Here is a 24,532-nt window from a genome sequence, read left to right as displayed (position 1 = left end):
TATATTGGTATTTCAATCAGATTTTAAAACTAATTATAGGGATTTTTTTATCATCTGCACATTTATGCTCCCAACCAGCCTTTCTGAATTCAAATATACAACAGCACTGGACCAAGGGTAAATCTCTGAGGAGATTATCTATGTCATTAGAAGAAATGTATGCTTAGGAAATAGAAGAGAAGAGCAACTTGATTCTCCCCCAGCTTTCTCAGCTGGGCAGTTTCAAACTCCAGGAAGGCAGAGTGTTCTCAGCCTCAGCTGTTTCTGTCCTGAAAAGAAACACAAAAGCAGGTAGCAATCCACAACCCTCTTATGCTAAGGTGCCCTGTGTGGGTCAATAGAATTACTTCAGAACCAAAAAAAACACTCATTTTTGCATATCGTTTTATACGATTTGATTTTGGTTTTACCTTTATTGTCCCAGCATTGATATTTGTGTATATCCTGAAGATCTTATACGTGCATTTTCCCCCCTCTCTAGATTACAGGTGTATGTTTAATTTTTTAATAAAATAAAACTGGTTTTACATCATTACATCCATGTGCCCATATATGTACCAATGACTGGGTTCACACAATACACTAACCCACACTCAGTGGTTGAATGTGGGTTATTGTTGAACCATGGGTTAGCATGCTACCTGAACCCAGGACATTTTCCTTAGGGTGGCATATTAACTATGCAGTGTGGCTTATTTTTCCTCAAACAAGCCACTTTGAGAACCCATGTTCAAGGGTGGTTAACAAGCCTCACTGTATGGTTATCAAGCCACCCTACAGAAAATGTCCTGGGTTCAGACAACACACTGACCCATGGTTCAACAACAACCCACACTCAACTACTGGGTGTGGATTAATGCGTGGTTTGAACAGCCCCAATACCTTTTATGTGGTATGGGAAAACTGGGGCCTTTGAGATGGGATTGTAAGGTTTTTGTTGTGCATGGACAGAAACAATCCCTTTCCTTACCAGAATAATTAGTAGCAGCAAGTTGCCAGCAACAACAACAAGAGTGCAGTATCTATGGTGTATGGGTGTGGGTTTCTTTGTACACACAAACCAAAGTCTCCAATAATGATATTGGGTGGGATAGCTAATACTTTGGAAGACAGAAACAAAATTCAAAGGGTTCTTGATAGACTGGAGCGCTGGGCAGAAAACAACAGAATGATATTTAATAGGGATAAATGCCAAGTTCTGCACCTAGCAAAAAGAAACCAAATGCACAGTTACAAGATGGGGGATACGTGGCTCAACAATACTACAAGCGAGAAGGATCGTGGAACTGTTGTCGATCACAAGCTGAATATGAGCCAACAATGTGATGTGGCTGCAAAAAAGGCCAATGCTCTTTTGGGCTGCATTCATAGAAGCATAGCTTCCAAATCCCGGGAAGTACTAGTTCCCCTCTACTCAGCACTGGTTAGGCCTCATCTGGACTACTGTGTCCAGTTCTGGGCACCACACTTTAAGAAGGATGCAGACAAACTGGGGAGGGTTCAGAGGAGGACAACAAAGATGATCAGGGGACTGGAAACAAAGTCCTATGAGGAGAGACTGAAAGAACTGGGCATGTTTAGCCTTGAGAAGAGAAGACTGAGGGGAGATATGATAGCGCTCTTCAAGGACTTGAAAGGTTGTCACAGAGAGGAAGGCCAGGATCTATTCTCAATCATCCCAGAGTGCAGGACACGGAATAATGGGCTCAAGTGACAGGAAGCCAGATTCCGGCTGAACATCAGGAAAAACTTCCTGACAGTAAGAGCAATATGACAATGGAACCAGTTACCTAGGGAGGCGGTGGGCTCTCCCACACTGGAAGCGTTCAAGACGAGGCTGGACAGCCATCTGTCAGGGATGCTCCGACTTGGATTCTTGCATTGAGCAGGGGGTTGGCCTCGATGGCCTTGTAGGCCCCTTCCAACCCTAATATTCTATGATTCTATGAAGGAGTGGACAGAAAATGTCCAGGAAAGAGGACATGAACAGAAAGAGTAACATTAGGAGACATCTGTCCAGCTAATTACTTGAAGATTTATAATCCTTTAATGATATATAAACCAATGATATGCAATCTCCCCTCCATTCGATAATTACATTTTTCTCAGTGTGTGTGTTCTAGACTTCTCTCCCAGCTTGTAATGTTGGTGCATGTGCACTCATTCTGCCATGCACATGTGTCTTTTCACATTGTCCCCTGATAATTGTGGTCCCCAGCACCAGCCACGGCACTGAGTCACTTGGAAATTCAACTACCGTCCCTTCCCAAAATAAGCATACTTAGGACAGAAAATGTTTGCAGGAAACAATAGAGACAGTTTACCCAATTAGAGAAAATTGTCACCAAATAAATGATGGTTTGGTTGGGTGTTCTGGCCATATAGTTCATAGCAACCAATGAAAGTTTATGTGCATGCCCTACAAAGCAATTGGCTGTGGCCATCTGGTCTCCTGCATGCTGACTGCACATGCTCAAAATATTATAGATTCTCATTTTACATTCCAGGCGGAGAATTTTTTTTTTTTTTTTTTTGAGAAATGCCACTCCATTGGTAACAAATCCTGGCATTAAAAGCAGACAAGTTTTTTATGTTTAACCAAGTAACTATGAACTCTGGTGATATCAATAGTATAAGCTTAGGTAAAAGAAAGGAAGCAAATATCTAATCAGGGACAGTCACTGGCATAATTCAGAATTACATGTGGACTGTACCATCACCTCATGCTATTATGGCATGAAAATCACCAGTTTGGAAATATCCCTATAGCAAATGGGTTGTTGGTGGCAGCCTGAGTGTGCTGTGATCCTAACTTACTTGGAAGTTGAGATGCTGACAAAGTAGTTCCAAATCAGGGGTTGTATGTATCCAATGATGTGATCCTGTTAGCACAAAGCATCTACCACTTGTGGAAACCCTGTTTTCATCCTTGTGTAAGTGTCAAATCCAATACTTTAATTTCTCTTGTGCAAGCCATTGCACAAGGCATTCCGCAAGCTGTTTCACAAGGCATTTTACAAAGTATTGCACAATTCCTTACAACTTTGTCATGCTATGTATTGCTTACACTAATTGTGCTAGTTCTGCCACTGGTGGAACAATTTCAACAGCTCTCATAACTTTTACACTAGCATATCATTAGATATAACTCCTGGCTTGGATAAGATAAGAACTTCAAGGGCTTGTAAAAGCCTGACTCAAATGAGAGGTGAGCTTTGAAAGCCCCCACATTCTTCTATGATGGAGATAAAAATCTAATTCCTATCTTCTCCCCTGCCCATTTCTATCAGTTTACCAACCATAAAGGCATTTTCCATTAGCCCACCAGCTCCCAAACCAACTTCCCCTCTCTACTTTACTTACCTGTCAAGTGTTAAGTTTCTTCCTGTTTCTGAACTTGCCGCTGATCATCTGTTCAATGGGCAGGAAGACAAAGGGGTAGAGGGGAGAGAAAGAGTTAGGCTAGAGGCTAGGAGAGGGGAGAAAAAGCAAGATTAAGAGGTGGGGGAGAAATAGTGTGCCTAGAGACTGGGAGTGGAGAGAAACAGCCAGATAAAGGGGTGAGTGGGAGAGAAAGAGCAAGATTAGGGGCTAGGAAGGGAGAGAAATAGTGAGGAAAGGGGTTGGGAGAGAGAAATAGTGGGGCTAGAGGCTGGGAAGAAGGGGGAAATTGAAAGAGTTGCTTCCTGGCCCACCCAACCTTCTTCCATCCACACAGACCTTTCCCTTTCACTCTCTCCACTCCCGACCTCTTGACTAGCCAGGCCCCCATGGCAGCCATTATGTGATTAGCCACATCCTCCATGGGTGCCATTTTGTGGTGGTGCCCACAGCAGTTTCTGAAATTTCTAGATGTGGCCTTGGGTCCAGAAAGGTTTGGTACCCCCACCATAGTTTAACTATGTGCTGTGTGAAAAAGTAATTCCTTTTATTTGCCCTGCATCTCCCAGTCAGCTTGATGGGATGAAGATTTCATGCACTAAAAAGCTTCTGGGTTCAGTCCCTAGCATCTGTATTTAGAAGGTTCTGGGGCAACAGAGCTAGGAAGAGTCCCACTCTATGGCCTTGGAGAACTGCCTCAAGCCAGAGTAGGCAATTCTAGGCTAGATGGACTAATAGTAACTTAGAAGAGGCAGGTTTATATTTTCAGTCAATATACTGATGTCTTTGCTTTTCAGCTGGAGTTGATTATATGGATTCTTTAACATGCTCATGCCACTGAAAGAAAGCTTGGTAGGATATAAAGACTTCTATTACCATTATTGCATAAATATAAATATAGATTAACCCGTTCACTTAGAACTTCCTAGTTCTAATACAAAAGATAAAGCAAGATTCTTTTTTTGTAACAGATCTAGCTTTATCCGGTTATTTCAAGTGATGTGATATAAAAAAGATGCATGCTTAGTTATATAGCGATCAAGAAAACAGTGGAGTAGTAAGGAGCGTTAAATATTTAGGGCTTCATTTATTATTCTACAGACCTATGTTTGGAGAGTTGCATACAGAAATTAAAGGATTATACAGAAATTAAAGCCAAAAAGACATTTTAGAATTCAGACAAGAACTTCACCATTTGAAAAGAACTCTGTGTATTATGTATTGATAACAATGCTGCTATAGACAAAGGAATGCAATTTAATAATACAGAATTGTACTCGTGAGATTTCCTTTTTCTTGTTAATTGGTTACTTTAGCTGACATTGTCTGTAAGCATAATGGGCGCCATTCTTCCTAATAGTTCCATGTTGCCAGATGATGTCTACAGACATGATGTAGTCCATTTTAATTATTTCATTTTGCTTACATCTCTCGGCATAATGCAGCTTCCAAACAGGATGGCATTTTTCTTCATTATGTATTCTGCATGGCTATGGTTCCTAAATTAATTAGCTTTCTTTTCTTTCCTGGAAGTTAAAAGTTTCTTTCTTCAATTTATCTACCAGGTACGATTATGTTGAAGTGATTGATGGAGACAACGCAAGCGGGCGAGTATGGGGAAAGTTTTGCGGCAAGATTGCCCCCCCTCCTGTGATATCTACAGGACCATACCTCTTAATCAAGTTTGTCTCTGATTATGAAACTCATGGAGCAGGATTTTCTATTCGCTATGAAATTTTCAAAAGAGGTGAGCAAAACTGCTTATGGTTGTTCTGCCATGCTAACTATTTTAATATAAGATACTAACAAGTATGATCTGAAGAGGCCTAATATTTGGGGAGAGGAGAATTAAAACAACACTGTATAACAGATTAGTAGCTAGAGTGTTGGGTTTATGGAAAACCTGGCTTTAAATGGAGCTCATTGAGCAACGCTAGGCAAGTCACTGTCTTTCAGCCTATCTTGATAAATAAAAGTGTAATTAAGATTCACCTAGTCTAGCATCCCGTTTCCAGTCATGGCAAGTCAGATTATGGAAAGTGAACAAGAAAGTTAGGATGGTGGTGGACATCATCCTCTATTGTTTGCCATTAGCATCTGTTATTTGGAGGCATACTCCCTTCTCATGTACTAGGGATGAGCAAACGACCGAGGTTTGAGTAGGGATGTTGGAGAAATCCGTAACGGAACCAAATGAGTTCAAATATTTATGAATCTAACTTGTGGATTCTGCAGCAGACCGGCTTTTCCTCTTTCAGGAGGATTCTGTAGACTTGCCGACCATTTTTCTAACCTTTGGGAAATTTGTTTAAATTCAGTTATAGAAAAATTCACAAAATTAAAAAAAGGCTGAAAATAGGCTAAAATGTGAAAATGCACATTTGGGGGGATTTGCATATTTTTGCAAGTGCAATTTTCTGCACATTCAGAAACTAAAAAAAAAAAAAATCTGATTCCATCAGTGAGCAGGTGATGGAACAAAAGGTGCCTGACAATCCATGAAACACAAATGAAGCTGATTTTGCACAATCCATACATCCCTATGTTTGAGACCACCAGGATTCTCCAAACATCGTCTTGCCCTTCATCTCATGCCCAATACCTGTTTGCATCTGCAATCGCTGCTCCCTCTGTGCAAATGGGAAAACTGCACAAATTTAGGGATGTCAGAGAACTCCACCACGGATTCCTAAAGAATCCGGGCCCCCGGAATCCATGGCGGAACGGCCTCCCGCCCTCCTGCGAAATCCCCCTGCGACGGAACTTACCTGGGGTGAATGCGGCGGCAGCTCTGGTGGCGGCTCCGCCGGCGGCAGCTGGTCTCACAGCCTGGCTGCTGCAGCTGCCATTTGCGTCCTTGCAGCCATGATAGACTATGTAAGTATTTACGTAGCCTATCACAGCAAAGAGTAGGGGCGCAAATGGCATAGCGGCCGCCATTTGCGTCCCTGCTCTTTGTCGTGATAGGCTACGTAAATACTTACGTAGCCTATCACGGCTGCTTGCAAGGAAGCAAATGGCGGCCACTACGACGGAGCGCCTCGCCCCTACCACGGATGCCCTTGCACGGAGCCAGGTAAGGGATTCATACATCCCTACACAAATTGAGCAGCAGTTGAACACAAAATTTGTGCAAATTTCACCAAATTTGTGCACATTTCCTAATTTGTGCAGCTTTCCTCCATAGGCTAAAGCAGGGCTGATTCAGTCTGCAGGGGAAATTTACACAAAATTGAACTGGGAATTTGCAGAAATTGAACATGAGCACATGCTCAACAATTTGTGAACATTTCTGGTGGACAGGTGCTCATGCTCAGTATTGCATTGGTAGTTTCAAAAAGAGCATGCTCACATGTTTTGCAAGCAAAAACAAAATTCTCATACATCCCTATCATGAACCTAGAGGTGGATAACTATTGAGAGACATAATTCTTGCTAGACCTAGCAGACTACCTTCCCCTATATACAACCACCCTGAGATCTTCTGAGGTGCCCTTACTGGTCATTCTGCCAGGGAACAGTATTTAAGCAGGCCTTCTCAATCCTGGCAGCCACCCTCTGGAACACTCTCCTACACATAGTTGAAGAGGCAGAAACTGGTAGGTTTCAAACACCTCTTGAATACATACAGTACTTGTTCACACAGGCTTTCCCTGACCTGTAATGGTCTAATGGATTATGTCACTGCCCTGTTTATTGTCATTATTGCTGTAAAGTTTTTAATTGTTTATTATTTTATATTGTATTATATATTAAGCAGTGCAGAAGTCTTATACATAAATGAACAAACAAGCATATCCTGTATGCATGTGACTGGGTTGAAATTGCCAGGCTTGTTCTGAGGAACATAAAACAGGATAATACCATGCACAAATTGTGATAAAAGAAATGCAAGATACTGAACATTCTTGTCTAATCAAGCAAAAAAGGTGGGAGGAGAAAGTTAGTCATATCCGTAACTGTAGAGACACAACCCGTCCTGTTGTCTTTGTGATTTTTTGTTTTAAATTTAACTATTCATCTATGTCCTTGCTGGACTAGTGGTGGCAACATTAATTCCCTTAATGCTGCTGGCAAGACATGCTTAATAGTCAATATGGGTTTCTTGTTGCTGTTCTTAAAAAAAAAATAAAAATCTTTACCTAGAATTTTTTATTGCTGATTTACTTTCATAGCACTGTCTACATGCTGAATGATTTATAACATTGCCATTTGTATTGATGTGGTAAGCTTTGCAGTCTGGGACTCATTGTGTCTACTCTGGATTCCCATAGAAAATGATGGGAACAGATGACAAAGAGGATCATCAGAGCAGCTTTAAGCATTTCTGCTAAAGAAGCAGCAGAAGAGCAATAGTTAACATAGGCTTCAAGCATCACCTCATGTCTTTCAATGAAGACAGAGGAATGCAGGCATCTCTAGAAGTAGAATACAACACTGAAGGAGCAGGAAGATTTTCTGCTATTAGAAGGACTGGCAAATGGTCCCTCTACCCTATGGTCAAATCCTTTGTTGAGTAGCTGGCCACTGAGTAGTAGTGAGATCACTTTCTGGCACAAACATTTGCTTAGTTGGATGCATCCTGACGAAGCGCACATTCAGAAGCCAAGAGGGTCCTCTAACTAAAACTAGATAATTAATGAATAAAGTAAACCCCCAGGGTGTTAACTTTTATAGCAACAAAGCTTTTCCTTCCACAACAAAAGCATTTATATTTTTAGGGGCCGCAATTTCAGTGCCTTGCCAATTAAGCAATGCACTTTTAATGCTAGTATGCAGTGAGAAAACTACTGAAAGATGGGCTATTTGCAGAAGCGAGCATTTTCAGTGGGGCCCCTTTTCCTTGATACGTCAGTGGCAATTCAGTAGTTCCCGGCATTTATTTCCTCATATGATCCCTTAAATCTCTTTCTGAAAGGCATTAGTTACATTACGGCAACATTATAAATGAGAATTTGCACACACAAAAGTCAGAATATTCAAAGTTATAGGTCCCAAAGTAATTCTAACTCAGGTTTATGCCATAGTATATCAAAGTGGAAATGATATCGCTATGTTCAGGGATGGAAAAGATTACATATACATGTGTGGTCTAAGAGTTACAGTTGCTATGAAAACACAGAGTTCATATTTCCTTTCCTTCTGAACATTTTAATGCATCCTAATTAACATTGAATTACTACATTTATTGGATGTGAAATCTGTATCTAGTGTTCACATATTAAACTGAAATGGATATGAGGTGAACATGGCCCATGAAAGCAAGCCTAGAAAACAATATAACTAAAACACTTCATGAAAATCGAGTTTGTTTAGGTTACAGAGTTTAACAGCACAATCCTATGCATGTCTACTTAGAAGTAAGTCCCATTTCATTCAATGGAATACCATACCCAGGTAAGTGGGTATAAGATGGTAGCCTAAGACTCAGAAAACTAGGTGTTGAGTACTCCATATAGCAGCCTTCCCAGCCTGGTGATCTCCAGATGTTTTTGGTTACATCCCCCAGCATTCCTGACCACTGGTCATGCTGGCTGAGGTTGATGGGAGTTGAAGTCCAAAACATCTGGAGGGCACCAGGTTGGGAAAAGCTGCCAAATGGCATGGTTGGACAACCTATGGCCCAGGTGGCACAGGAATGGCGGGCTTTAGAAAGCTAGGTGGACCATGGGATCGAATATGACATGAATGCATGAATTTTGTCTTGAACTCTTGAAGTCTGCCTGCCACTCCTGCACTTCGGTGCACTGCTGCCTCCTCCATGGCTAGATTCTCTAGAGGCAAAACCTCCCCACAGCACAGAGATTGCATATATATGGTAAACCACGCTAGAATGCTACTTTCTCGGAATTGGGATTTGGCTTGTGGCATGCTTTCATAGAATCATAGAATAGTAGGGTTGGAAGGGGCCTACAAGACCATCGAGTCCAACCCCCTGCTCAATGCAGGAATCCAAGTCAGAGCATCCCTGACAGATGGCTGTCCAGCCTCGTCTTGAATGCCTCCAGTGTGGGAGAGCCCACTACCTCCCTAGGTAATGGTTTCCATTGTTGTATTGTTCTAACAGTCAGGAAGTTTTTCCTGATGTTCAGCTGGAATCTAGTTTCCTGTAACTTGAGCCCATTATTCCATGTCCTGCGCTCCAGGATGATTGAGAAGAGATCCTGGCCTTCCTCTCTGTGACAACCTTTCAAGTCCTTGAAGAGCGCTATCGTATCTCCCCTCAGTCTTCTCTTCTCAAGGCTAAACTTGCCCAGTTCTTTCAGTCTCTCTTCACTGGGCTTTGTTTCCAGTCCCCTGATCATCTTTGTTGCCCTCCTCTAAACCCTCTCCAGTTTGTCTGCTCTGCATCCTTCTTAAAATGTGGTGCCCAGAACTGGACACAGTACTCCAGATGAGGCCTAACCAGTACTGAGTAGAGGGGAACTAGTACTTCCCAGGATTTGGAAGCTATGCTTCTATGAATGCAGCCCAAAAGAGCATTGGCCTTTTTTGCAGCCACATCACAGTATTGGCTCATATTCATCTTGTGATCTATAACAATTCCAAGATCCTTTTCGTCTGTAGTGTTGTTGGGCCACGTATCCCCCATCTTGTAACTGTGCGTTTGGTTTCTTTTTCCTAGGTGCAGAACTTGGCATTTATCCCTATTAAATGTCATTCTGTTGTTTTCAGCCCAGTGCTCCAGTCTATCAAGATCCCTTTGAATTTGTTTCTGTCTTCCAAAGTATTAGCTATCCCACCCAATTTTGTGTCATCTGCAAATTTGATAAGCATTCCCTGCATCTCCTCCTCCAAGTCATTAATAAAAATGTTGAAGAGCACTGGGCCCAGGACTGAGCCCTGTGGTACCGCACTCGTTACCTCTCCCCAGTTTGAGAAGATCCCATTGATAAGCACTCTTTGAGTCCAATTCTGTAGCCAGCGTTGCCCTTATTTTCACCGTAGTCTACGTAAATATTTACGTAGACTACCCATGCCAAAATAAGGAATGCAAATGGCGGCGCCCATGGGCGCCGCCATTTGCGTACGCGCTTCTTCTTTTTTTCAAAGTCAGCCGTGATAGGCTACGTAAACATTTACATAGCCTATCATGGCTGACTGCATCCCAGCAGGACTACAGGATTCGCGGCTGGAGAGATGGGGCGCTCCCCCCCCCGGCCAGAATTTCAGCAGGGAGAGACGGTGCGCCTCCCCCCCCCCCACCGCGAAGCAAGCTTCGGGATCAGGTAAATGACTTTCGTCCATCCCTAACTTTGAGCTAGTTTGCTCATCAGGATATCATGGGGCACTTTGTCAAAAGCTTTGCTGAAGTGGAGATATATTATGTCCACAGCATTCCCACAGTCCACAAGGGAGATTACTTGATCAAAAAAATTAGATCAGATTCGTCTGGCAGGATTTGTTCTTGACAAATCCATGTTGGCTTCGAGTAATCACTGCATTGTTTTCAAGGTGCTTACAGATGGATTGCTTTATCATCTGCTCCAGAATTTTCCCTGGGATTGATGTCAGACTGACTGGTCTGTAGTTCCCAGGTTCCTCCTTTTTACCCTTTTTGAAGATAGGGACAACAGTAGCCCTCCTCCAGTCATTTGGGACTTCACCCGTCCTCCATGATTTCTCCAAGAGAATAGACAGCGGTTCTGAGAGTTCTTCTGTCAGTTCCTTTATTACTCTAGGGTGCAGTTCATCTGGCCCTGGAGATTTGAACTCATTCAAAGTAATTAGGTGTTCCTTGACCATATGCCTATCGATCTCAAGCTGCAATCCTGCCCCTTCAGCCTGTACTTCGCCTTTGCCAGCGGGGTCATAGACCCTCTTTTGGGAGAAGACTGAGCCAAAGTAGGAATTGAGCACTTCTGCCTTTTCTTTGGGCCAATCTACATTGCGCCCACCATCGCAATGAATTTGGTGTCATAAAACGTGATTTTTCACACTCACCCATTTTCCCCACTGCAGTGCTTCATCGAATGCATGAGCTCGGTTCACACTCGAGTGCTGTGCTGTTTTCCTGCTGTTTCCTGCTAAGCAGGATCGGCCTCGGTCAATAGTTGGATGGGTGACCGCCTAGGAATCAGGCTTCCTGCACTGAGCAGGGGGTTGTTCTATCCCTTCAAATTACACTAAGTTTTATCCCCTCTTATCCCCCGCTCTGGATGATTTTTAAAAAAAATTAAGGCTTCACAACTTTGAATCTTCAAAGATCATGCCTGAATTAGAAAAAAAAACATCGCAGAGAAGCCCTGATTCTGCGAGGATAATGCCTTAATTTACAAAAAAAAAATCCAGAGTGGGGGATAAGAGGGGATAAAACTTAGTGTAATTTGAAGGGATAGAACAACCCCCTGCTCAGTGCAGGAAGCGTGATTCCCAGGCAGTCTCCCATCCAAGCACTGACCGGGACTGACCCTGCCTAGCTTCTGAGATCAGACAAGCACGTGCACATCCAGCCCTTTGTTGTTGCTGAGGAAACAGGGGCTGCTGAGGAAGCTATGCGATCAGCAGCCGGAAGAAGACATGGGGCCATCAAGAGCTGTGATTGGACAGGAGGGAAATACAAACACCGCTGTATATGGACAGGCAGGGCAGGGGACTATGACCGGATATGGTAGTGAAGGTGGAAAATCAGAGCACATTAAGGGGAAATACCGGGATATTAGGGTATTGAAAGCGGTAGCACAGAAGTGGGAAATTCCGGTTCCAGTTCGAGGAGGGTGCTGCGTAGTGTGAAAGGCGGGCAGTGAAACCTCATTGGAAGCGAAAAAAGGTGGTAAGTGTAGATCCAGCCCCTGTCATCTGTTATCATTTTGCCATCCTTATTTAATAGCTGAACAACCATTTCTTTCCTTTGTCTTTTACTATGCACGTATCTGAAGAAAGCCTTTTTGTTGCTTTTAGCATCCCTCGCTTCCTCAGCTCATTCTCAGCTTTAGCCTTCCTGACTCCATTCCTGCATGTGCTCCCTGCCTATACTCTTCCGTTGTTGCTTGGCCTTCTTTCCACTTCCTATGTGTCCTTTTTTGTTTTCAGGTCATCTCTAAGCTTTTTGTGAAGCCACATTGGCTTCTTCTGTTGTCTTCCTCCTTTTCTCTTTGTTGGAATTGTAATTGTGCCTTGAGAATTTCCTTTTTTAAAAGCTCCCACCCATCTTGGACTCCTTTTCTCATAAGAGTCGCTTGCCATGGGACCTTACTTATAATTGTTCTGAGTTTATTAAAATCAGCTTTCCTAAAATCCAGGGTACACATTTGACTACACTCAGCTTTTGCTTCCCTTAGAACCAAGAACTCAAGTATAACATGGTCGCTTTCCCCCAGAGTTCCTGTAACTGCTACTTTATCCACTCTCTGTTGGTTAGGATCAAGTCAAGGATAGCTAATCAAGCCAAGGATAGCTTTGATTGAACACAACTGCCTGCAAGGCACCAGAGGAGTTGAACAGGAAATTCTGGCAGCGAGGCCCAAGTGCCTTGTTCTCTGCATCACCAGAGTATCTCACAAGCAGTGGAACCTATTTGCCTGACCCTTGCCACTCTGCCATGCTACCCAGACAGTGGCCAGAAAGAGGCATGATAGGTCTGGTGATCTGGGGAGCTAATAAAGGCCTGGCTGGCCGTATATAACTGCTGCTTCAGTCTGGGTTTCTCAGCTTGAGCAACCTGTGCTAAGGACTGCAGTGCCACACAAAACCTCCTGCCTGCCTACACTAGATTATGCCCCTTATCTCAAGCCCTTAGGATTTACAGTTGCTGTCTTTAGGATTTAATATCTTGTCCACCTTGTCTACCTGCCACTGACCCCTTTCTCTGCCATCTCTGGAAATGCACTCATGCCTCCCTTGGAGTACGCTAGACACCTCTGGACCCTCCAGTTGACAGCTTGCAAGTCTGACCCCCACTTTGGCCCTGACAATGCCATGATGCTGTGCTGCTCTTTTCTAGGCTTTTATGATGCCCTCATTAATGCATTCTGTGGTTTCTTGCCACTGCCCTCATGGTAGTTTTACTCTAACCCCTGACATACTCTCTTGCAAAATGCAAATGCTGAGAATAACCCTCATCATCTCTGAATCCTCTGACTTTTGACTAGCATGTTCCTTGCCTCCACCTGAAATTCACAGAAAAATATATCAGTGGGACAGGCAAAGTTGTAATGCCAAGACATTTTACTAAGGGATCTGTTGAACTGAATGATGTCATTACACAAAAACTCAATTTCAGTTTCTTCCGTGTCATCAGGAAATGAAACCATCCCTTAGCAAATTGCCCCCTACACTCCTTGCTTGCGGTCAGATGAGCCACCTAGGAAGCTCTCGGAACACATTTCTGATGCTAGGGGAAGTGGAAGGCAAAAGGAAGAGGGGCCGACCAAGGGCAAGATGGATGGATGATATTCTGGAGGTGACGGACACGACCTTGGGGGAGCTGGGGGTGGCGACGGTTGACAGGAAGCTCTGGCGTGGGCTGGTCCATGAAGTCACGAAGAGTCGGAAGTGCCTGGGTGAATAAACAACAAAACCACTTAAGAACTGCAAGTATGGAGTAAAAAGGTCCTATTGTCAACTGTAGCTCAGTCTGAAAAAGGCATCTTATGCTGCACTGAAAGTTCCTCAGCCATGAATACACAGGCTAAGTATCCTTGGGGAAAGTCACACTCAATTTTCCCGTTTGTAAAATGAGAATAATAGTGACCTCCTCCATTTGAGCTGTGAGGGCAAATGAGAAAAGGACCATTGATCACTTTCGGTATGGGAAAACACAGCATAACTGATAATAATAAAACCCCAGGCTGTGAAGTCACAGTGTAACAATGTGACACAATCTGATGTCATAGTGTAACATGACTCATATTTTGTATTGATTCTTTGGGATGATTTAGCAGTATTACACATTTCTGCAAAAAAAAGTTGCTAGCTCTGTAGCAAAAAGTAGCACTACTTAGCCACATGATACAGCACAAGACTGTATAATAGTTTGGATATGTTGTTATTGTTATTTGTTTCTATAGCATTTTGTAGGGTGTAAACAAGTTGAAGTTTCCATTAAAGTCAACAGCAATGCTCTCAATTATTTTAATATAGCTGGATTTCATCTTCTTAGTGCAAAAGGCTTTATAATACTTACTTATCTTCCATTATATAAGGTAGGCTATTAATATTCCTAATTTACATAAGGTAGCACTAATTTTCCTTATTCAAACATTTTTGTATCAAAACAGTACTTTCAGAGGACACCCCCCCCATGAGTGTATCTGTCTTTAAGACACTTTCACAGCCACAATGTTACTTTTCTCTGCTTCTCATTCCTCATAATTTTTCTTCTTGTTCACTGCATGTCCCAGACAATTAGAGGTCACACATAAGCATGATAATGTCAGTGTGCTATGGAGCCAATTAGACCTAGCTACCTGAAAACATCATGAAGCCAATTCAGAGTTAAGGCAATGTATCCTGCCCTCACTGAATTAGCTTTATGATGAGGCCACATAGTAAATCATAAAGACAATTGAGAATGAAAGCAGGAAGTATTGCCCTCAAATCTAAACAGGCAAATACTTTTGCCACAGTTCACAGTGCTTCCCCCCCCCCCCCGCCCCAGCAAAAAAACCAACAACACCAAAAAGTTGGTGCTTTTCACGGGGTGTGAAAGCTTTCATAAGAAGCACTTCCAACTTTGGTACAGCCCTAATTTTACAGAAGGAGCTTTTTATACTACTAAGTAAAAAAATGAATTTGGGGGGCACCATTAATTCCCCACTATATCCTTCCTGCATTCACCAGTCTGTGAGCCAGACTCCCTGCTAGTAACCATCCTTTCCAGCTACTATCCCATGACTGGAGAGCTGCATTTACAAAAACACTGTATGTGCCCAATCCCATGTGTATGGAAGGGGCTGATTTCGCCTATTATTTCTGCTTGAATCAAACTGGGAAATGTTCATTTCAATGGTAATGGAACTTCCCAAATTAGAATTTGACTATGGGTACAGGACCTTTGTCAGAGTCTGGATTTGCCATTTCATGCAGAGGCAGTTTAGGAACTGAAACAAATGAGAACTCATTCTTCTCAGTTGTCTCCTGAACATCCTCTCTACCTGGATGGTAGCCAAATCAGCAAGAGGTAGCATGTTTTATTTCATTTCAGAAGGAATCCATTTCCTATGCTGTGCCATTATTTATATACATATGTATCTAACAGACTAGACTTCTCTTGGGGAACTATCTGTATCGATGACTGGATATTTTCTAAGTATTCACTGTGCTTCCTGCCATCATTTCCAAAGATAATACAGTCCACTCATGTGGACTTATGCTGGAGATTTATTCTCTCCAATTGGTAAGGTTTCAGTGGATGTTCACATCTCTTTAAGATGTCCACTGGCTCCAGCATCAAATCACAGAATCCAGAGGTAGCTTAGCAATACAGCTGACATCTACTGTCAAAGGAACCTCAGACCCAAAATACACATTATTTACATCTCCCCCTTTTTTTACTCTAGAGTAAGTGCAAGAGTAAGCATAGCCCCCCCCCCCAATCCAGACTGGACTCTAGCATGGGGGGTAGAGGAGCTTTAAGCCGTCCCTCCATTTCAGTCCCAACTTGGATTGAGCCCCCTGCACCTGCAGATTTATATTGCCAAATAGTGATCTATTAAAGGTAAATGGATCACTATTTGGCAATATATATATATATTGCATGTGCAAGGGGGCCAAAACAAGTTGGGAATGCAGTGGGGGAAAGGCTTGAAGCCCCCCTACCCCCCATGCTAGATCCCCAATCTGGACTGGGGCCCCTATAGTTACTCTAAGTTAAAAAAAAAAAAAAAAAGTCATAGCTGCTGGCTACATTTATTTATATTTATTTTATTTATTTATTGCATTTATACCCCGCCTTTCTCCCTCTCGCAAGGAACTCAAGGCGGCTTACATTATCCTCCTCCTCACCGTTGTATCCTCACAACAACAACCCTGTGAGGTAGGTTGGGCTGAGAGTCTGTGACTGGCCCAAAGTCACCCAGTGAGCTTCCATGGCCAAGTGGGGACTAGAACCCAGATCTCCCGGCTCCCAGTCCGTCACTCTCACCACTACACTACACTGGCTCTCCAATGCTCTCCATTACATCTTTAAAGTAATTTGTGTTCTGGCCTTCTGATGGAAGGGTTGGAAAAGTTCTCAGCCTGAGACCTTACAGCAACCTTTTCCAACCCTGCAGATGTGTTGGATTTCAGTTCCCAGCATTCCAAGCTAGCATGGCTAACTACATGTAGTCCAACACATCAGGGGAGTTGTAGTCCAACGCATCAGGAGGCACCAGGATAGGGAAAGCTGTCGTAGAGCATGAGTGGGGGAACCAGCTAAGTTTCTAAGGGAAGCAGCAGCAAGCTCACCCTTTGTCTTAGCATTTCAGGTCATCAGTCGGTCTCCTGGCCATCCACATGCACATCTTGGATTTAGATGTGGGAGACCCAGACATCCTTGCTCATGTATGAAACTCAGTGCATGGATGTTTGCAAATTGCTGTCTCTCAGCCTCACTGTCATGCCCTCCTCATGGGCCAGGTCTTTCTAGCTTGCTAACCTTGGAAACAGAATGTGGGAGTTGAGAGGCCTTGCTGGGATTCAGCAAGGCAATGTTTAGGGGGGGGGGGTTAACCTGACAGGCTTGAGGTGAGGATAAGGAGCATTAAACACTTTGCTGAGAAGTGATATTCTGATATACAGCTTTTCTACACAAGGCATTTATTGAATGCTGGTGATTCCTTACTCAGTGTTGTTTATAGCTTCATTAGACAATATTCTGATCCTCCAGTTTTGCTTCTGCTTTTTGCCAGAGTAGTTTTTCCTAGAACAAGGAAAATGAAGTATTATTTCTGAAAGCGAAAGAAATGGTATTTTTCTACCTGTGTAATTGTGATATTCTGCAATAGCACAGCACCACCCAGAGGTTATGTAGCAGAAAAGCAGGCAAGGAAAAGTTCTTTGTATAGAGCTCGGATCCCAATTCTGCGACGAAACTGAAAGTATATACAATGATTAACAGCCTGGTGTAGAAAAGCTCATAAAATTTAAATATAGCTAAAGGTGCTTTAGAGTGATTTCATGATGCCTTTATATAATGAACTCCTGAGAAACAGAACAAATTCAGTTGCATGATGGGGGCTAGCTCCATGCTTGCCAAATAATGCATCTGGTCCATTGTTTTTCAGCAGAGAGAAATACCCTACTCAGATGTTCTGTCCAGTGCAGGATGGGGGAATCAATATTGCTTGCCCTACTTCCTCCCCACCCCCCATACCAGTACACCAGCCCTGATGTTTGTGCATTGGATCTCATGTTTGTGTAGGGTTATTTATACACAGCGTGCATTGCATACAAGCTTATATTCTCATTTTGTCATATACAGATCATGTCACTGGGGACCACATGCATTGGGGTTGTATATGCATGGGCCCATATGCAAGTACAAATGCAAGTATATCCAATGTACAGACATGGGGAGCATGATGGGCAGTTGGGGAGGAGGAATTGCTGAACTGATGGAATTTTGATCCCACACTATACATTAGATCACAGGTCTGCAAATTTATCTTTTATTTATTTAAATGATCCATACCCTGCCTTTCCAATATTCAAAATAGCATTAAAAAAAGAACAGTATCAAAATGGTAGTTTACAACCTCTGAACTCCATCAGCCACTTCTGCCCCCCCTATTGGAGTTCTCAAAATACATGGGACTCCGAAACAATCTAGAATAATACAGATGCACCAATCCAGAGAAGATTAGTACATGGAAACAGGCTTCTGAGCATCTATGAGGAATGGGTGCATTCAGCTGTACATCCAAATGAATATTCGAATGTGGAAGTCATCTGTTCAGCACTACTTCCAATGGAATGTGCATTCAGATGCACATCCCCATCAACAAGTGGAAGGGCTTGCACATTTGAGTGTGCATTTGAACACGTGGCCCATTGCAAGCACCACAGAATAGATTAGTTCTGCAGTCACATGTGTACATGCACACCTCAGCTTACATATGTGGTTTCTGATCCAACAAGTAATATGCACATCAAAGGCTGCGTTCAAACATGCATTTCCTTCTCTGATAGGGTGAGAGTGACTAACAAGGGCAAAGAAAGTAGTTGCATTGTTTTTTAAATTTATTTTATTTTAAAATATATCAATGCTTATCAAGTGAGCCAGTGTGGTGAAGCAGTTAGGGGGTTGGCCTGGGACTCAGGAGACGCAGGTTCTAGTCCCCATTTGGCCATGAAGCTCACAGGTTGGCTTTGGGCCGGTGGCTGACTCTTAGCCTAACCTACCTCACAGAGGTGTTGTGATGAAATGGAGAGGAGGAGGATCATGTACACCACCTTGGGCTCCTTGGAAGAAAGGCAGAATATAAATGTAACAAACAAACAAATAAATAAATGATACATGGCTTTCAGATATCTAAAAATCAGTCCTGATAAGCTACATGTTAAGCAACAGGAGAGAGAATTTGAAGAATGTTTGTGAGACTAAGGGTTTTCTGGTGTAAATGCAGCAGGGGACGTTACATGGGCAGTGACCGTTGTTCCTGCACATGGGTGTTTGTGGAATATGCAGAAAGCTATGCCACTACTACTGTTATAGGTAAGGTTAGTGTGTCAACACTGATATTAGTTGGATTCCAGCAACATGGCCTGTAATCACACAGTTTATCATGCCTTCGCTAACAGCAAAACTTTACTGGTGCACCTGTGTCAACACCACTCAGAATGAGTCAGTCACCCTTGGTACAAGTACGAATTACCTTTCACATCTAGTTTGTCAAGAAGGCATAGGTCACATCTGGCAGAGTTACTGAGTCGCTGCTCTAGGAATCTGAAACCACTGCTCCCTCTACTGAATCCACTCCCCTCCTCTTGCAAAATGTTCTATTTTACCAATAAAAGGCTGTCAACCTTAAGATGTAAAGATTTAAGCTTGAAGGGACTATAATTATTTCCCTAGGGCTGTCGAGATTTCTGCAGCTTACACTTTCATTGTTCCCACATGACTTTGTCATAATTCCCTCCGCCCCTTCTTCAGAGCTCGCACAAGTTTTCTTTTTCAGATCACTCTGCTACAAATTTAAAATTGGAGTTCATGCAATAAATGTGAATTACATTGTAATACCAATTATCAATAACAGGAATAAGTTAGCTGGGTGATTAATATGATGATTAAAGTGAGATGTTTCACCGAAAAACCACTCTGCTGTTTAGAAAGATAAAATGGTCTAATTTGTTTTCTAGCTACCATAAGAGCACTAAGTCAACATATTGTGTTTTTATTTGTCTCTTCCATTCTACAGGACCAGAATGCTCCAGAAACTATACATCTATGAGCGGAGTGATCAAATCGCCAGGATTCCCTGAAAAATATCCCAATAGCCTTGAATGCACTTACATTGTCTTTGCACCAAAGATGTCAGAGATTATACTGGAATTTGAAAGCTTTGAACTGGAACCTGATTCAAACCCTCCGGGAGGCGTGTTCTGCCGCTACGACCGATTAGAAATCTGGGATGGATTCCCTGAAGGTGAGACACACAGAAAAAATGAGTTGTGCATCATAGGACTGTAATACCACAGCATGTTGTAGAAGGCATAATTGTCTTTTATCATATATCCACATTATGTTATAAACGCCCTGGCTTGTTTTGAAACATAGGCAGTTGAAAGTAAGAAATGAAGAATAACTTTGTATGTGAAATATTCCCAAAATGGTGTCTGACAAAGAACAGAACTCTACATGATCAGAAACGCGGGACCACTACCACAAATAGCAGTCCTATATCAAGCTCCCCACACCCTCCATCAAATGAAGTACAATGTGTCTTGATGTCATTACACTGAAAATTTCATTGCCTCTGCCAGCAGTAGCCAATGTCATGGGATTGGGAAACTTACGGTATCATGACATTCAGACATAAAGTAAATTGGACAATCCTTTATGGAGTGGGACAGGAATTAGACATAGGGCTGCCATTTCCAGTGATAGCTCTGCATCTCTGATAACATGTAGTTCTACTCTAAGAACCGCCCTGGTACCAAAATCTACCCTGAGATATATATGTATCAAAATCCATGTAATTTCAATGAAGCCATAATTGGTTTATTTATAGTAAACTAGAGATTCTAGAGATGTATCTTGCATGTTGTTAGCACTAATGGAGAGTGATGTAAGGATTTTACAGCTTTACCTGTGGTTCACTGCTGCTGCTATTATGGATTTAGCAGAGTTTAATGTTAGGGTTTTCTTAGGTTGAGCACTACCCCTTAGGGTGCCCATGTAAGAATTTGGGGAGCCATGGCAGTTGTACAAGCAGTGATACCCAAAATCCATAGTGCAGAAGAAGTGGCAACGGAAATTATATTCCTTGAACATACCCAGGCTGTATTTAGTTGGATCCCCAGAGCCATTTTGTACGTTATACAGAATGAGGAAGTAAGTTAAGGCTGTGTATAAATGCAATGTTATTTGAACAATGGAGTCAGGCACAGGGCAGCTATCCACATGGCACATGCACAGTGCTGGCTGCAGCACTCCCCACCTCCAGCACAGCCTCCATGTGCTGAAAGGTAAGAGTGGGACGTCCTCTTGCTCCTCTATCGCCATACCACAGCTGCTGGCAGTTTTGCCTAGCAAACCACCCCACTGGCCACTGGTGGTGTTGTTTACATAGAGAAACCAGGAGGAAACCAGAATCACCCTTTGGGAGAGCCTTTTAAAAGAAAACACATTTGTATGCTGACTTAGTTGGTAACATTCTGGGCTGCACCACTTCAGATTGCAGATAGGTGTCATTGTGTAGTATCTAATGTTAGTCTTACTTAGAGTAGACCCACTGAAATGAATGGAACCTTAGTCATGACTAACAAGTCTCCTTCATTTCAATGGGTCTCCTCTAAGTAGGACTAATGTTGGATGATCCCCTATCCCTGCTATTAAAAAACTCCATGCATGGAATAAGCTACACATCATAGAGAGGTCTACGCTAAATTTTTCTCCATGCATGGAATAAACTGCACATCACAGAGAGGATTATGCTATATCTTTCTCCCTGATATAATAGTTTCCTAAAAGCAAAGACATGGGAGACGCTTGGAATGCGAAGAGGTTCTTACATGGGAAAATATTTTTTAAAATATGATACATGCATACACTTTCTGTACTTGTAGTCTGAATTGGAACAGACCAGTATTCTACCTCCTTATTCTCTATAAAGTAATGGGTGGTTCTTCTTACTCACAATATCACCATTCATTAGTTGTGGTGCTTTTGGCTTAAAATATTTAATTTGGGGGAGCTTCTTCTGGGTCATGTTTAAAAGATGTGCTGTTCCCCCACTAACCTAATATTTTAACATGGTTCTCTTTACACATTGTGGAGACAGTATCTTTTTTAATGGAAGCCTTAAGCGTTTGAGTGTAAATAGCAAGCTAGTTCTCGTGTTTGTTTGGGTTTGTTTGTATTTAGGATTAAATACCTTCATGGTTTTCTGAAATCCCGTTTAGTTAGTAACAATGGAGTAGGCAAAAGAATGACTGAAGGACTATCTAGTATTTCACTAGAACAGTCTTGAGCCAGTGCTATGCCTTTAAATTTAATAATAGGTTTTTCTCCATAGCAAAAAGCTTTGCAGTGTGAATTCCTGTAGAAATTTTTATTTCGGCTGCTGTGTAGAGGAAAAAGACCAATCAGCCAAATTATTTGAAATATTTTGAAAGATATTAGTGTCAAGGTTATTGCCCCTGAAGTAGTAATTTACTGGTTCAAGAAAATGACTGAATTGAAGCCATTATAAGCAAGTATTATAATTGTTCCAATGTATCTTTGGAGTAAAAGTGTCTTTTGTTTAAACTATAGAAATCAGGATTGTGACATTTAAAACATGTATTTCTATGACTACTTAGCTGTCACACCTTTCCTGGGGTGAGCTAGCATGTGTAGGCATATGAAATGTCAGCATGTAGCATTAGTCATTATTTAATATTTTGTATTAAAAGACATTAAATGGAAAATTTTTTCTTATTAAAATTATGAGGGTGGGAGCAGTAGAAGAGCTGTGTGAGGTACAATGACAATAACAAGAGCAATAGACTACAGCTTAGGGATCCTGGGATTTGGTCTATTTAGGACCAAGGGGCAGCTACTGTTTTTCATGGCTATGGTGTGATGACTTTAGTCCTGGGAAAGCTCAAAGTGCAAGGGAAACCCAGAACCTACAGCCATTATGGAGAGTCTTGTCAAGAAGGCCATGGTATTCCCAAATCAGGGTGCTGCTGCAAGAGGTCTAAATACAAAGAAAAACTCAGCCAGGACACCCCAGGAAAGACTGAAAGCTCCCAGTACAGGTGAATGCCCTGACCATACACCTGCTGGGGTTCCAGTGGTTGCTAATACCCTGTCAATAGGCAAAGCGCATCCTAGGGAAGGTGATCTGGCAAGGCCATATTGTTACCCATCCCAATCAGGGAGGCTTAAAAGGCACTCTAAGGAAGTTGACATATGATTTGAGTAGCACACGCAAAACATTATTGCTATGGTCAATATCATAAGTACTTACTCTGATTTCTCTGCAGATGAAGTGCACCTTTATTCATTTAGATGCCTTTTCACCAGGAAAAAAATGGCCTGCTTTGCTCATGCCTTTAACAGGAGCATGATCTGCAGGAAACAGCAAAGCATGTTCATTTTTATTAGCAAAGGCTCTCCATTGCCTTCTATGAGCAAGAAAGCAAGAACTGTGTGCTCAGATTGAAGCAACTAGTCCATAAACCATTCTAAACTCCACTGATTTCAATGGGAGAGATAAACATGTGTCTAATTTCCCATTGAAGTCAATGGATCTTATCTTTGACACTGCTCTCTATGCCTTTCATGTTCTCTAAAGGTAGCTCGCTAACACATTCTTTCAATCAGAATGTTGAAAAACACAAAGTGTCTTTTTCTGCAGTGCAATTATTCATGCTATTATTTTAATCTCTTAGACCAAATAAAAAATAATAAGCAAAGGACATTTTCACTTTCCCTAAATTAAAGTTTAGAATATCCTAATCATACAGCTCCAAGGTTGATGCTGTCAGAATAAGACCAAACGTAAGTTTCAAAATACAATAATTTATAGCAGTAACTTCAAATAGGTCCAAGCCACTCTGTAATTCCAATTTAAACAGCTAAGAGTAGATTGGCTGCACTGAAATCCATTTGCCCCTTAGCCCACAAATTACAAGGCAAAGAAAGATTAATAGGAGCCTTCAAGAAAGACTGACACATTCTAGCTAAGCAGGTAGTGATATAATCTCATGAATTATTGGTCAAGATGTTTTCTTCACAGTGAACCATTTAGTGTGGTCGCCTTTTACACATTATTAAGTAATTTATTGTCATTCGCAGGTTTGGAAGCCTGAAATTGAAAATAAAAAGAGAGAAGTTTAAGTATGCTCCGTATTTATATAGGAAGACTAAAAACCTCTCTTTCATCCATTTTGGATCAGATCAATATTGCATTAGCTCAGTAGGCAAAGTCTTGCATATTGTGTAAGAAAATTCAATACCTCTTTATGTCATATTGTACGAAGCTTTCACCTTCTGAATTCTCACAGCTAGATATGAGAATACAACTGTGATATCTAGTGGCAATATTCAGAAGAATGAAATTTGATGCATGTCTTAAAAAAAATGATAAACCTATGATTCACATTGAATCTTAAAGTGTGGATCTGCTTAAAACAAGTTCCTTTGCTATGTCAAAGGAAGCTTCCTTGCAGAAAATAGGTGCTGAGGGTGGGATGGAGAGGGTGGGGCAGAATTAGTACCACAGTGTGGTATGGTAGTGACTTCTTTTCTCCTCCTCATTAAGGTCAATGGCTGCACTGGTCCTAACTGAAAGGAGCAAAGTCACAGATGTCTGCCCATGAGACAGAAATGGGAAAGACAATGAGAGGAAAGGGCTGGATGCTGATTAGTCAGATGCCAAATAAAACACATATAACCCCACAGAGGTGTTTGGTTTTGTTCTATGGAGGATTGACAATGGTGGAACCACAAATAAGCAGGCCCCTGTTGCTCCTGCAAAAGTTGCCAGACACTTTCAGTGGCTTGGGGTGGGGCCTACAA

The 24,532-nt window shown here is 42.1% G+C and overlaps 1 protein-coding gene across 16 annotated transcripts in view; it reads left to right on the top strand.

Annotated features, from left to right (window-relative positions):
- NRP1 (neuropilin 1) overlaps positions 1-24,532 on the top strand; it is a 233,159-nt gene that overhangs the window by 78,148 nt on the left and 130,479 nt on the right. For all 16 annotated transcript variants that reach the window (XR_014792444.1, XR_014792443.1, XR_014792438.1 and 13 more), the window contains 2 exons: positions 4,947-5,128; positions 19,722-19,949. Coding sequence is in view for 8 of the 16 variants with exons in the window: in XM_084859198.1 (XP_084715324.1) it covers positions 4,947-5,128; positions 19,722-19,949 (410 nt within the window). In the remaining 8 variants the exon portion in view is untranslated. The remainder of the gene's footprint in view (positions 1-4,946; positions 5,129-19,721; positions 19,950-24,532) is intronic.

Source organism: Heloderma suspectum, chromosome 5 (assembly GCF_057233095.1).
Source record: "Heloderma suspectum isolate Gila_16-S chromosome 5, 16-S_ref, whole genome shotgun sequence".
Taxonomy (NCBI): domain Eukaryota; kingdom Metazoa; phylum Chordata; class Lepidosauria; order Squamata; family Helodermatidae; genus Heloderma; species Heloderma suspectum.
The sequence above is the reverse complement of the archived record's forward strand: the minus strand, read 5'-3'. Positions and strand labels throughout refer to the sequence as shown.